Raw genomic sequence first — 14379 nt, forward strand, 5'->3', positions numbered from 1 at the left:
ATTATACCATTCTGAATTCATAATAATATCGCTATTGTATCCAATAAAGTGACTGTGCAGTATGAATAAATAATAAATAGTCTGCACATAAAGCCACCTTCAGAGCATACATATCCACCATCTGTCCATAGACAAAGTACCGTAGATATTGAAAATGGACACACTATAAGGAAGAGCTGAGAATGGTAATGGCATAGTTATAAAGTGCTATTGCACAGATACTGATACATCTATATAAATACATCAAGTGATAATCGGTATACAAACCTAAACCACTCTGTTGTTTAGGTTTGACCTTTATCAAGTCTGTTGACCGAAACGTCGCTACAGGAGGCAGAATAAATGTAAGCTCCTATTTTTTCACCATCCATTGTGGCGCTGTCTCTTTGTTCTTTGCGGTCTTGGTACTGTCCGGGATGGGCTCCCTGGTTTTGGACGTGCGCCCTTGTGTCCGCTGAGACCTTCAATCTATATATAAAAGGGTGCGGTTTTGACTTTCTTTTGTTTTGACTCTGGTGTTAGGAGGGGAGTCTCACACGGGGCATGACAGGGTAGCTTATTAGCAACAGATTTCCCCTTTTTCCCCTATTTTCTCCCAAGAATATGGATGCTCATACTGGACATCTAAAAGGGTGAGATGAAACCATTTTTATATATGACCACTGGTTACTGTTGAACACTTTATTGTGGATTTCTTTGTCAGTCACAATGGTATGCTAACGGAAAAATAGAAAACGTTATGGAAACTGTGGAGAAACAACAGTAAAAAATTAAAAATTACTCTATCTTCAATGGTTTACAGAGGAAGCTGTCATGTCTTAGTAAAATAATGTATCCCATCAAAGTAACAATTCTGTATAACATTTAGACTGCAGTATTACAACTGGACACTGTCAGACACAGACAGAAAATGACCCCTGTGCAAGAACAGTCTATGGGCCCTTTGCAGCCCAATAGTTCACAGTGCACAATTCCACCTGCTTTGGCTGTGATAATGGCCCCCCTTACATCATGGGCCCCTGTGCTACTGCACAGGTTGTACCAATGATATGTCCAAACCTGCGACTGAGAATTACCACTACCCTTGGCAAAGCGGTGTGTGAGCAGTGATTGGAGAGTGTAAGACTGTATAGGGGACACTATTTTGCCAGTAAATATCCTTATATTTGTAGGAAAATTGTAGAGGAAGAGAAGATTTTAAGAACAGATGCCGCAAAGACAATGTTTCATGGGGGATAACAATCGATACCAAAACAGACCTCTGTAAATCCAAAAAGCATACTAGGTCTTAATGAATGCCAGGTTTACATTATTCTTAATGCCCGAAACATCAGAAACCCAATGGAATCATTGCTGACTAAAGCCATTTACCATCACAAAATCCAAAAGTGGTGATAAGGTGAAACTTTGCTCTGTTTTTTTTTCTGGAGTTGTGAGCACTTCCATTTGTTTATGTATAGACTTTACTGTTTTATATGTTGGTGCACCAATACCACATGGTGAAGAACCTCTGGAAAATGTTCTCCTAACTTCTACAGCTGGGTCCTAACCTTCTGAATATGAAACCATGTTCCAATATGTTTAATGGTTGTGAGAACCGCCATCAATAAGCCTGCTATAAGTCTTACCTTGTTTGAGGCCATCTCACTGACAGAATGTCTTGTCTGCAGAGTCTCCAGTTGGTCCAGACACCAATCCAACTCCTCCAGAGTCTCGATGGCCAGTTTCTGAACGGCATCCTCTATGGATGGAAGAAATGGATGCATTTAGATGGACTGTTACGGAGACTTTGAGTCCTTTTAAAACCATGTCCAAGTTCCCAGCACTACTAGTTACTAATACCAAAGTTTGTGGGTCACACGTTCTTCAAAATCCAGTATCATCTGTCTTTTGAAAAAAAAAAATTGTCAAAAATATGATTTTTTCTGTTCAGGTTTTGATCATAGTCCAGATCTAGAGATAGGTTGTACCTGCCGGCATTGTTGGCATATAATGATTCAAACACCAAAGGAAGTTTTGTTTTCTCCCAAATAACCCCAACAAATTATCTCTTCTCTTCACCTCCTCCCCCACACATGTTAAAGGACAAACATACAGTTTATATGCCATATCCACAAACAGCTTATAGGGCTCACTGTCACAGATTTGTAGAGGAGCATGGATCCACATGTAAATCATTCTGGATCCCTTACATCATCTATATATATAATTGTCTAAGGGTCACTTCCGTCTGTTTGTCCTGGAAATCCCACGTCTCTGATTGGTCGAGGCCGCTAATGTTTAAAAATAATAAAAAAACAAAAAACCTGCTATTCTCACCTTCCGTTGTCCGCCGATGTGCGCGCGGCTGCCGCCAGCTTCCGTTCCCAGAGATGCATTGCGAAATTACCCAGAAGACTTAGCAGTCTCGCGAGACTGCTAAGTCATCTGGGTAATTTTGCAATGCATCTCTGGGAACGGAAGCTGGCGGCAGCGGCTCGCGCATTGGGACAGCTTCGCTGGACGACGGAGGGTGAGTACCGTATATATCTTTTTTTTTTTCTTTTTACAGGGATATGGTGCTCACACTGCTATATACTACATGGGCTGTGTTATATACTATGTGGCCAGTGTTATATACTGCGCGGCTCATACATGCATATTCTAGAATACCGGATCCCTTACATCATCTACTATATAATTGTCTAAGGGTCACTTCCGTCTGTCTGTCCTTCTTTCTGTCTTTCTTTCTGTCACGGATATTCATTGGTCGCGGCCTCTGTCTGTCATGGAATCCAAGTCGCTGATTGGTCGTGGCAAAACAGCCACGACCAATCAGCAACGGGCACAGTCCGGCGGAAAAATGGCCGCTCCTTCCTCCCCGCAGTCAGTGCCCGCTCCGTACTCCCCTCCAGTCTGCCCTCACACAGGGTTAATCGCAGCGGTAACGGACCGCGTTATGTCGCGGTGTAATGCACTCCGTTACCGCTGCTATTAACCCTGTGTGACCTACTTTTTTACTATTCATGCTGCCTATGCAGCATGAATAGTAAAACGATCTAATGTTAAAAATAATTAAAAAAATAAAAAATCGTTATATACTCACCGTCCGTCGGCCCCGGATCGACAACAGGCCTTTCCCGCTCGCGACGCTCCGGTAACCGGTCCATGCTGCGATCTCGCGAGATGATGACGTAGCGGTCTCGCGAGACCGCTACGTCATCATCTCGCGAGACCGCAATGCACTCTTCAGACCGGAGTGCACGAGCAGCATCGGTAACCGCTTCTCCTGGATCCGGGGGCTCCGGAAGGTGAGTATATAACTATTTTTTATTTTATTTCTTTTTTTTTAACAGGGATATGATGCCCACATTGCTATGTACTACGTGGGCTGGGCAATATACTAAATGGGCTGGGCAATATACTACATGGCTGGGCAATATACTACATGGGCTGGGCAATATACTACATGGGCTGTGCTATATACTACGTGGCTGGGCAATATACTACATGGGCTGGGCAATATACTACGTGGCTGTGCAATATACTACATGGGCTGGGCAATATACTACATGGGCTGTGCTATATACTACGTGGCTGGGCAATATACTACATGGGCTGGGCAATATACTACATGGGCTGTGCTATATACTACGTGGCTGGGCAATATACTACATGGGCTGTGCTATATACTACGTGTCTGGGCAATATACTACGTGACTATACAACGTGGGCTGCGCAATATATGTGGGCTGCGCAATATACAACGTGGGCTGCGCAACATGAACGTGGGCTGCGCAATATACAACGTGGGCTGCGCAATATACTGCGTGGGCTGCGCAATATACTACGTGGGCTGCGCAATGTACAACATGGGCTGCGCAATGTACAACGTGGGCTGCGCAATGTACAGCGTGGGCTGCGCAATGTACTGCGTGGGCTGCGCAATGTACTGCGTGGGCTGCGCAATGTACTGCGTGGGCTGCGCAATGTACTGCGTGGGCTGCGCAATGTACTGCGTGGGCTGCGCAATGTACTGCGTGGGCTGCGCAATGTACTGCGTGGGCTGCGCAATATACTACGTGGGCTGTGCAATGTACTGTGTTGGCTGCGCAATGTACTGCGTGGCTGTGCAATATACTACGTGGGCTGTGCTATACACTACGCATACATATTCTAGAATACCCGATGCGTTAGAATCGGGCCACCATCTAGTTACACATAAAGGGGAATCGCTTCGGTGTCAATGACCTGGATATGGGAGAATACATCAGGGGTAAATATTTGGTAGAGGTGGCACCTCCTCTAGCCCTTTTGGTTTTCATCTGAACAGCCTGCACGACAGGTAGATACGACAATGTGGACCTGTGTATGCTCAAATGCCATGGAGAATGAAGGAGAGCATGGATTCTGCAAGGAATTGGAAAGCTACTACATGAACCGAGAACATGGGTTTTCCTGTGCGTCACATTGTCTACTCTCCAGTCAAGATTTTGGTGGAAGCAGCTACCCCTATACAGATGAAGAGGAAGTGAATAGATGGGGGAAGAAAGAAGAGGATGATAGGCGGGAGACCAGGCCCAAATCACCATGACAACCAGCCTACACACTCACTGCAGTCTACTTTAACCTTTGCTCCGCCAGTTCCCATCAAAACATGGTCATATAACTAGAGTGAATATCACTTTTGTTTTTTAAGCAACTGCATCTGCTGCCCACTGGGCTTTTATTTTACTCAGCGTAAACTGAGCTGCGGTGCGTGTTTCATATCCGCAACATGTCAGTCTCTCTTACAGGTTCGCTGAGTTTTCCCCCTAGGCTTGCATCAGATGTAGAAGAAATGCAGGTAAAAAACACACCTGTGTTTTTAGTGCGTTTCCACAGTGAAAGCACATAAAAAAGGCATGTAATCCACATGTTAGTATATCAATAGTTTTGATAAAGCTAAATACTAGGAAGTATCAAAAACAAAGGAGCTTTATTTAAAATGTGACATATCAACAAGAGGCAAAAACCGCAGTGTGAAAAAGGAGTTAAAATGCATGTTCAGAAACGCACTGAAAAAACACAAGAAGCTTAATGGAGTTGTCCACTACTAGGACAACCCCTTCTTAAACTAAATGTTGGGCCCCGATAAAATAATAAAGCCTGTACTCTCCTCCCGCGCTGGCGCTGTTCCCGTGGTGTTGGCGCTCGCTCTCTCCGTGGCTGTAATGCGGGTAATTTGATATGTGCCCAATCAGCACTGGCGTCACTGTCCCCGCCTTCGGACAAACTGAACATGAAGAGGAAGCCATAGATCAGCTGTAGCTCAGACTTCCTCTTCATGTTCATCTTTGTTGGAAGGCGGAGACAGTGACGCCAGTGCTGATTGGGCACAGGGTTGTCCTAGTAGTGGACAACCACTTTAATTTAAATAATAGGTGCAGAAATTCTGCAGCGTCAAAAACTCAGTAAAAGTTAATCGTGGGAACGTAGCCTAAAACAGCATCTTTATGAAAGATTTTACCTTACTAGTACTGTCAGTCTTGTTATGACTGAAAAGTAATAGAAAAGAACATGACATTATCTGTTTTAATGCAAGCATCCAATAATCCAGCAGATAGTCCCCCTTCCTCAGAGACCACCTCAGGAAGTAACGCCAAGTGGAGTACAATCATTATTCGATATAAAATAGATGGGTTAAATAAGTTTCATGTTTAAGGGACTGCGGGAAGTGAAAGGTTCATGGGGCCTCTTGGGACTGGAACCATCTTCCGGATACAAGTCCTCTGGTATTTCTAAAGGAATGTCTGACGTCAATTGTTTCCTCTCTTGTGTAATGTAGGGTCATTCTCTTCACTGAACTAGGCAACATAATCTAAACTATTATGTATCACATCATGTACTATATATACAGCGGCATGTAAAAGTTTGGGCACCCCTGGTCATAATTACTTTTATTGTGAACAGTTAAGCAAGTTGAAGATCAAATGATCTCTAAAAGGCCTAAAGTTGAAGATGACCCATTTCCTTTGTATTTTAGGGAAAAAAATACATATATTTTCATTTTTTACATTTTAAAAATTACAAAAAAGAAAATGGGTCAGTGCAAAAGTTTGGACACCTTGCATGGTTAGTACCTAGTAGCACCCCCTTTTGCAAGTATCACAGTTTGTAAACACTTTTTGTAGCCAGACAAGAGTCTTTCAGTTCTTGTTTGAGGGATTTTCATCCATTCTTCCTTGGAAAATCCTTCCAGTTCTGTGAGATTCCTGGGTCATCTTGCATGTACTGCTATTTTTAGGTCTAGCCACAGATTTTCAATGATGTTCAGATCAGGTGAGTGTGAGGGCAATTGTAAAACCTTCAGCCTGCACCTTGTTAGGTAGTCTATTGTGGATTTTGACGTGTGTTTAGGACTATTATCCATTTGTAGAAGCCATCCTCTTTTCAACTTCAGCTTTTTTACAGATGGTGTTATCTTTGCATCAAGAATTTGTTGACGTCTCATTGAATCTATTCTTTCCTCTACCTTGAAATATTCCCCGTACCATTGGCTGCAACACAACTCCAAAGAATGATTGATTCGCCTCCATGCTTAATGGTTAGCGAGATGTTATTTTCCTGAATTCTGTGCCATTTTTGCTCGACACATACCTATGATCATTCTGGCTAAAGAGTTCTATTTCAGCCTCATCGGTCCACAGGACTTGTTTCCAAAATGCATCAGGCTTGTTTAGATGTTCTTTTGCATACTTCTGATGCTGAATTTTATGGTGAGGACACAGGAGAGGTTTTCTTCTGATGACTCTTCCATGAAGGCCATATTTGTGCAGGTGTCTCAGAACAGTAGAACAATGTACCACAACTCCAGAGCCTGCTAAATCCAGTTTATGGCTCCTCTTCGTTGCTCACCTTCAGTGCTGCCCCTCTTATTTCTTGACTGCGGAGACAGAGGCTCTGCTACATAATGTTTCCTCTACTCTCCACTGCCAACTGGAGTGAAACGGGTTGCGGCTCTGGTGGGAAGTGAAGGGGAGCCATAGATTGCACATGCACTAATGCGCTCACCAGTGAACAGAATCTGCATATTACAAAAGGGACATTTTGGCACAGCAAGTGACACTGAAATAGGCATTGTTCATAATGTTTTACATTGTCATATCCCTTGTACGAGGGCAGTGTTACTGACAAGTTCCCTTAAAGAATTGATAGCTATTTTTGTGTAAGTAATAATTTCATAATTTTTAACTCCTTACCGGATAAGTTTGATTTGCACGCTGTTGATGGATTGTTGCCAGATGATCTCCTGTAAAAAAAAAAAAAGTTAAAAGAACACTAAAACAGCAGCCAGTGATGAAAGGCACTGGTGTAATGGACTCCTAGTATATGCTGTAGGGTGCATCATATACAAAATTTATAAAACTGCCATGCTGATTAATAAGGAAAAGGACAAAAGCTACAAAAATGTTTAGACACAAACATAACTTCCAAAATAAATACCTATATTTTGAAATACAACTATGGCTATATCGTTGCGCTCAATCTTAAAGAAAATCATTCTCAAATGGAATCTGTCACCACACTTGATCTAAACTATTAATATGGCCATACAGGCTATAGACTTCTGAAAAAAGCCCTACCTGAATGCCTCATATCAGATGTCTTGTTGCGGAGAAATAATCTTTTATCACTTTATATAAGTGACCTCTTCTAGGCTCTGGGGCAGACAGTGCATGGAGATAACTCTGCCTCCAGAGCTTGTTTTACATGAAGGAGGAGTTACCAGTATGATATGTAATGGCCGCTCTCTGCTCTCCCAATCTCGCTGCAGAGTTGTGTGTGGTTATAACTGACACATCTGCAGGTTTTCCTCAGCTTCAGCTTCCAATATTGTTGGAATCCAGCAGAACTGGGAGAGAAGCAAAAAATGTGTTTGCAAGAAGAAGAATGTAATTTCTCCTGTTCTGTGTTAGTTACATGACTCACACTGGTAACTCCTCCTTCATGTAACATAAGCTCTGGAGGCAGAGTTTTCTTCCAGGCAGCGTCCTCCCCAGAGCCTGGAAGAGGTCACTTATATAAAGTGATAAAAGATGATTTCTCTGGAACAAGACATCAGATCCCAGATATCAAGGTATCACTTCATTCAGCTTCCTATGACTTGCATGCCCATATAGACGGCTTAGGAGGGTTGATCCCTTCATGATTTTTGTTGCCCCATCTGAGAGCAGCATAAAGTAGGGCAGAGGCGTTGATCTGAAAACCATGTCACTTAATAAGCTTCTTGCTGCAGTTTTGAAATATCTCAGCTTTATCTGCTGCAGCTCTGCTAGTCCTCTCAGTGATGAGCTACTTGAATATGATATGAGCTCTGGCTGTACCTACAGCTAACCATCATTTGCTGCAGAAAGCTGCCAATCAGATGTTGTGGGGTTAGACAGAGCTTATCACTGAGACCAGCAGAGCTGCGTCATATAAAATCTGCTGATCTCAGCTCCGGCCATAGCTGGATATAAACAATTGCGGAGATGAGCATCACAGTTCTGTCAACTGTTTAGTGGCTGCTGCTGAGTACTGTCCATCAACTCCGATTCATTTGAATAGGAAAGGAAGTACCACCTGGCAGGGGACATGAAACAGTTATTGCAGTGAAACCCTACAGCTAAATAGTAACTTTAAATGGTAGTAATTACATAAGATAAGAGAAGCAAAATGGTGGAATAAATAAGAATAATCTCTTACTTGTTAGATACTCTGTCCTGGAGGTGAGTTAGCATCGCAAAGTTGCTCCGCACAGTTCTCAGGCTGGCCAGAACCTAGAACAAATCCATAATGTATACAATTACCCGGCCAATTGCAAACAGAAAAGTCAATCTTTGCTTTTCCTCTGAGGGAGAACTATTCAGCATAACTTTTTAAAATTCGAATGGAGCGTTGGGGCCCGGAGGCAGAGGCAGACATTCTGCTGCATGGTGTCCTAAACCACAGTTAGGCTGCCGTCACACTAGCAGTATTTGGTCAGTATTTTACATCAATATTTGTAAGCCAAAACCAGGAGTGGGTGATAAATACAGAAGTGGTGCATATGTTTCTATTATACTTTTCCTCTAATTCTTCCACTCCTGGTTTTGGCTCACAAATACTGATGTAAAATACTGACCACATACTGACCGTGTGATGGCAGCCTTACACTTCTCCATAGAACTTTACAAGCATCCCATATCCCAGCAATGGCAAACATTTGCCTTCACCGACTACAGATTTTACCCATGCATGGAGAGTTTTGAGAATAAACGATCAGTACAACCCTTATATAGTATTCAGAATTCTGTTTTAAAGTGTAATGAATAAATAAAAAAAAAATAAAAAAAATCCCATTAAAAAGAACTTTTAACCCCAGATTTCATTTTCAAAAGGACTAATATGAGAATCAACAGCCCTTAAATTTTTACGCATTTATTTCCAAGATTGGAAATACCCTATTTGTGGTTGTACACTACTGTTTGGGCGCACATCACGGCTCAGAAGGGATTTATGCCCCGATACTCCCCTGGCTGCAAAATAAATAAAACAACTCATCACGCATGTGCCTTGATGCTTCATTCATAATCGATGGCATTGACAAACATGGCAGAGTATTATGCTCAGTTATCATTATCATTCCCATAGACAATAAATGCCACATGCATGACCAGCCACTCCGCTCGTTGCTTCCTCTCCATGGCCTGAAGTTCCTCTTTGTGATGATCAGTGGGGCCCCTATCTACCAATCGTCACCCATCCAGTGGATAGTTGGTATTTATTATGAATTGGGATGCCCCTTTAATACATGAGAAGAACACCAATTGCCCCTACACTGTTTTTTTGCCAAAAAAAGGCCATAGAATATTCAATAATGTTCTATGTATGGCTAGAAATATATTACTCACCTGTGCGAAAGGGGTCACGATCATGTCTTCTCCATGCCTAATCAACAATAACAACAGATAACAATGAGATCATTTTCCTGCCATCGTTTCTCCTATAAAGCTTAGATGTTTTACACTTTTTCACTGTAAATGTATTTTACTCTGAACACTGAGAAAGCTGGTCTTTCACTGATACTCACAAGTCGCTGGCAATCGATGAATTCCTTGACATGGCTTTTGGAGAAAGGTCATAGTCACTGTCAGAACGGTAAAGAAAAGACTCTCTCCTCTGGCTGTGGGGAAAATTGCCCTGCAGAACCAGACCTGAGCCCGGACTGGCTTGGGAGTCCAAGGGGCTTCTGCCTGCTGATAAGCCATTTTCAACATCAAAGCTGAAAAAGAGGTAAAGGGAAAAAAAAGCAATAATTAGTCATTTTATTTTGTAATAATCTTTATTTATATTTTCATGTTTTGCTGGGAAGAATGATATTTTGACTGCTAGACTATTTGTATACAGTAACGTTATTTTTCTGGTCTTATATGTATAAACTAGCTGAAGAGCCCGGCGTTGCCTGGGCATAGTAAATATCTGTGGTTAGTTATAGCACCTCACTTCTCTTATTTTCCCATCACGCCTCTCATTTTCCCCATTACATCTTTCATTTTCCCCCTCACATCTCTCATTTTCTCCCTCACACCTCTCATTTTCCCCCTCACTCCTCTTATTTTCCCCCTCACTCCTCTCATTCCCCCCTAACACTTGTCATTTCGACCTCACATCTGTCATTTTCTGATCACTCCACTATTTTCCCTAACTCCTCTCATTTTGCACTCACACCTCTCATTTTCCCCCTCACTCCTCTCATTTCCCCTCACTCCTCTCATTCACCCCCTAAGGCTAGGTTCACATTGCGTTAGGGCAATCCGTTTAGCGCTAGCGCTAGCGGATTGCGCTAACGCAATGTATTTTTAGGGGTCGCGTTTGGGGTTCGCGTTAACGTCCCCGCTCTCGCAGATCCCCGATCTGCGAAAGCGGGGAACGGACCTCGGGCGCGCCGGGGACGCTGCAAGCAGCGTCCGAGGCGCGCTACAGAAGAACAGCACATCGCTAGCGCGAGCCGAAAAAGGCACGCGCTAGCGATGCGCTTCAGGCAAAAAGAACATTGCTGTCAATGGGTGCGCTAACGGACCCGTTGCACGGCGTTAATTGCGACATTTTCGCCGTGCAACGCTGTCCGTTAGCGATCACCCAAAAACGAAATGTGAACCTAGCCTAACACTTGTCATTTCGACCTCACATCTGTCATTTTCCGATCACTCCACTATTTTCCCTAACTCCTCTCATTTTGCACTCACACCTTTTCATTTTCACCTCACACCTCATTTTCACCTCAGTATATACATGTTTGTCATCTCCCTTATATATAGTATACACCTGTATGTCATCTCCTGTATATAGTATATACCTGTATGTCATCTCCCCTGTATATAGTATATACCTGCTGTGTGTCATCTCCCCTGTATATAGTATATACCTGTATGTCATCTCCTCTTATATATAGTATATACCTGTATGTAATCTCCTCCTGTATATAGTATATACCTGTGTGTCATCTCACCTATATATAGTATATATCTGTGTGTCATCTCCTCCTGTATATAGTATATACCTGTATGTCATCTCCTCCTATACATAGCATATACCTGTATGTCATCTCCTCCTGTATATACTATATACCTGTAGGTAATCTGCTCCTGTATATAGTATATACCTGTGTGTCATCTCCTCCTGTATATAGTATATACCTGTATGTCATCTCCTCCTGCATGTAGTATGTACCTGTATGTCATCTCCTCCTTTATATAGTATATACCTGTGTGTCATCTCTCCTGTATATAGTATATATCTGTGTGTCATCTCCTCCTGTATATAGTATATACCTGTGTGTCATCTCCCCTGTAAATAGTATATACCTGTGTGTCATCCCCTCCTGTATATAGTATATAACTGTATGTCATCTCCTCCTGTATTAGACCTCGTTCACACGTTATTTGGTCAGTATTTTTACCTCAGTATTTGTAAGCTAAATTGGCAGCCTGATAAATCCCCAGCCAACAGTAAGCCCACCCCCTGGCAGTATATATTAGCTCACACATACACATAATAGACTGGTCATGTGACTGACAGCTGCCGGATTCCTATATGGTACATTTGTTGCTCTTGTAGTTTGTCTGCTTATTAATCAGATTTTTATTTTTGAAGGATAATACCAGACTTGTGAGTGTTTTGTGTCAAGTTGTGTGTGTTGAGTTGCGTGTGGCGACATGCATGTAGCGACTTTTGTGAGATGAGTTTTGTGTGGCGACATGCGTGTAGCAACTTTTTGTGTGTCGAGTTGCATGTGACAGGTTAGTGTAGCAAGTTGTGTGCAGCATGTTTTGCGCATGGCGAGTTTTATGTGAGGCAACTTTTGAGTATGTGCAAGTTTTGTGTGAGGCAACTTTTGCATGTGTTGCAACTTTTGTGCATGTGGCAATTTTTCCGCGTGTGCAAGTTTTGCGTGTGGCGAGTTTTCCATGAGGTGAGTTTTGCACGTGTGGCGAGTTTTGCATGTGGAGAGTTTTGCGCGTGGCGAGTTTTGAGCGGCGACTTTTGTGTTTCGACTTTTATGTGGCGAGGTTGGTGTATGTGTGGTGAAATGTGCGCTGAGGGGGGTATATGTGTTCGAGCACGTGGTAGTGTGTGGCGCATTTTGTGTGTGTGTTCATATCCCCGTGGTGGTGTGGTGAGTATCCCATGTCGGGGCCCCACCTTAGCAACTGTACAGTATATACTCTTTGGCGCCATCGCTCTCATTCTTTAAGTCCCCCTTGTTCACATCTGGCAGCTGTTAATTTGCCTCCAACACTTTTCCTTTCACTTTTTCCCCATTATGTAGATAGGGGCAAAATTGTTTGGTGAATTGGAAAGCGCGGAGTTAAAATTTCACCTCACAACATAGCCTATGACGCTCTCAGGGTCCAGACGTGTGACTGTGCAAAATTTTGTGGCTGTAGCTGCGACGGTTCAGATGCCAATCCCGGACATACACACATATACACATACACACATTCAGCTTTATATATTAGATGTATTTATGTCTTTTCAATACTTCCATTAAACACGGTACTTTTATTAGGCCAAGGGAGCCATATTGGTTGTGGCTTTTCAATTAGCTTTTAGAAACTGATGACAAACTAAGAAACCACATCTGGAGATATGAGATGTTGTTAGTGCAATTTGAAAAATTAAAATGACAATGGATTTTAGGGCACAAAGCGTGTGCATCAATACTTTTTATACATAAAACTGGGATATTAGATTTGTTAAAGAGAATCCATCAGCAGGTTTTTGCAACAGAATCTGATAGCAGTGTGATGTAGGGGCAGAGAGCCTGATTCCAGTGATGTATCACTTACTGGACTGCTTGGTGTAGATTTGATAGAATGTTTTCTCTGTATATGTAGTAGTGGTCAGATTGCTGAGCTGTGTATAACCCCGCTCACACCCCTGTGCCAATGTACACTGTACATTGTCAAAAAGATGCCAATCTGTAGTGAGGGTTGGGTTACACAGATTAGCCTGACTGACTTGCATGGGACACTTAGTCGTCTAGTGATAATCTCCTGCTGATAAAACACTGACTGTATTGAAAATACAGCAACTGTTGAGCCAGTGTTCCTCTCAGATTAAATAGCCAAAAACCCACTGACAAGATTCCATGTAGTAAGACATCATCTGTTGGATGAGAATCAGGAGACCCCCATATAAATTAGAAAGTCTGATGATCTCGCCAATGTAGACAGGTTTGGCCGACTTTAGTCTAAGGTGTTGGGGGCCTTAAAACTTCCAAAATGTTCACATTATCATTAGATGATTGATTTAAATAACAATTTAGTGGTTAAACTGGTTGTAAAATGGAAGAAATTATATTATTTTGATCTACAAACAAAACAATTGAAAGTTTTGAAAACAAAAGTAACTCAATTTACGTCTATTATACACCGCTTCCCTGTTAAAAAAGGGGAGAGTAGCAAGAGCAGAATGACCAAACTGTCTGAGGCACGCTGGATTCATATAGCGTGGAGGTGTCCAAAGTTGTTTCATTAGTTGGAGGATATTATACAGGCTCGGACTGGCCCACAGGAGAACAGGAGAATCCTCCGGTGGGCCCCTATGCAAGAGTAAGCCATTTACCCCAAACATGAGCAGCCATTGACCAATACATTCATTCACTATGTACATACAAACTACGGTACTTATTTTAATTTTTTATAAAAAAGCAGAAGTAAATTTGTGTAAAAGGGTAATATAATATTGGCATTAAGCTGAACAGTGGCCCCCAAGTCAATGTTACTGGTGGTCCCTTGCCACCCCAGTCCAACACTGGTTAGGGAGATTATACTGGGTTTTGGTAGTAGTAAGCCTTATTAGGTGTTACTACCACTACACTTCCAGTTGTTAAAA

General features: G+C 42.4%; 1 protein-coding gene across 4 annotated transcripts in view; it reads right to left on the reverse strand.

Annotated features, from left to right (window-relative positions):
- The window catches only part of PDE4C (phosphodiesterase 4C), a 670949-nt gene that overhangs the window by 70032 nt on the left and 586538 nt on the right, over positions 1–14379 (reverse strand). For all 4 annotated transcript variants that reach the window (XM_077272881.1, XM_077272892.1, XM_077272912.1 and 1 more), the window contains exons 2-6: positions 10073–10264; positions 9894–9930; positions 8707–8780; positions 7221–7270; positions 1629–1741 (exon numbers count right to left, since the gene is read on the reverse strand). In XM_077272881.1, coding sequence (XP_077128996.1) covers positions 1629–1741; positions 7221–7270; positions 8707–8780; positions 9894–9930; positions 10073–10264 — 466 coding nt within the window. The remainder of the gene's footprint in view (positions 1–1628; positions 1742–7220; positions 7271–8706; positions 8781–9893; positions 9931–10072; positions 10265–14379) is intronic.

The sequence above is a fragment of the Ranitomeya variabilis genome, chromosome 1, assembly GCF_051348905.1.
Source record: "Ranitomeya variabilis isolate aRanVar5 chromosome 1, aRanVar5.hap1, whole genome shotgun sequence".
Taxonomy (NCBI): domain Eukaryota; kingdom Metazoa; phylum Chordata; class Amphibia; order Anura; family Dendrobatidae; genus Ranitomeya; species Ranitomeya variabilis.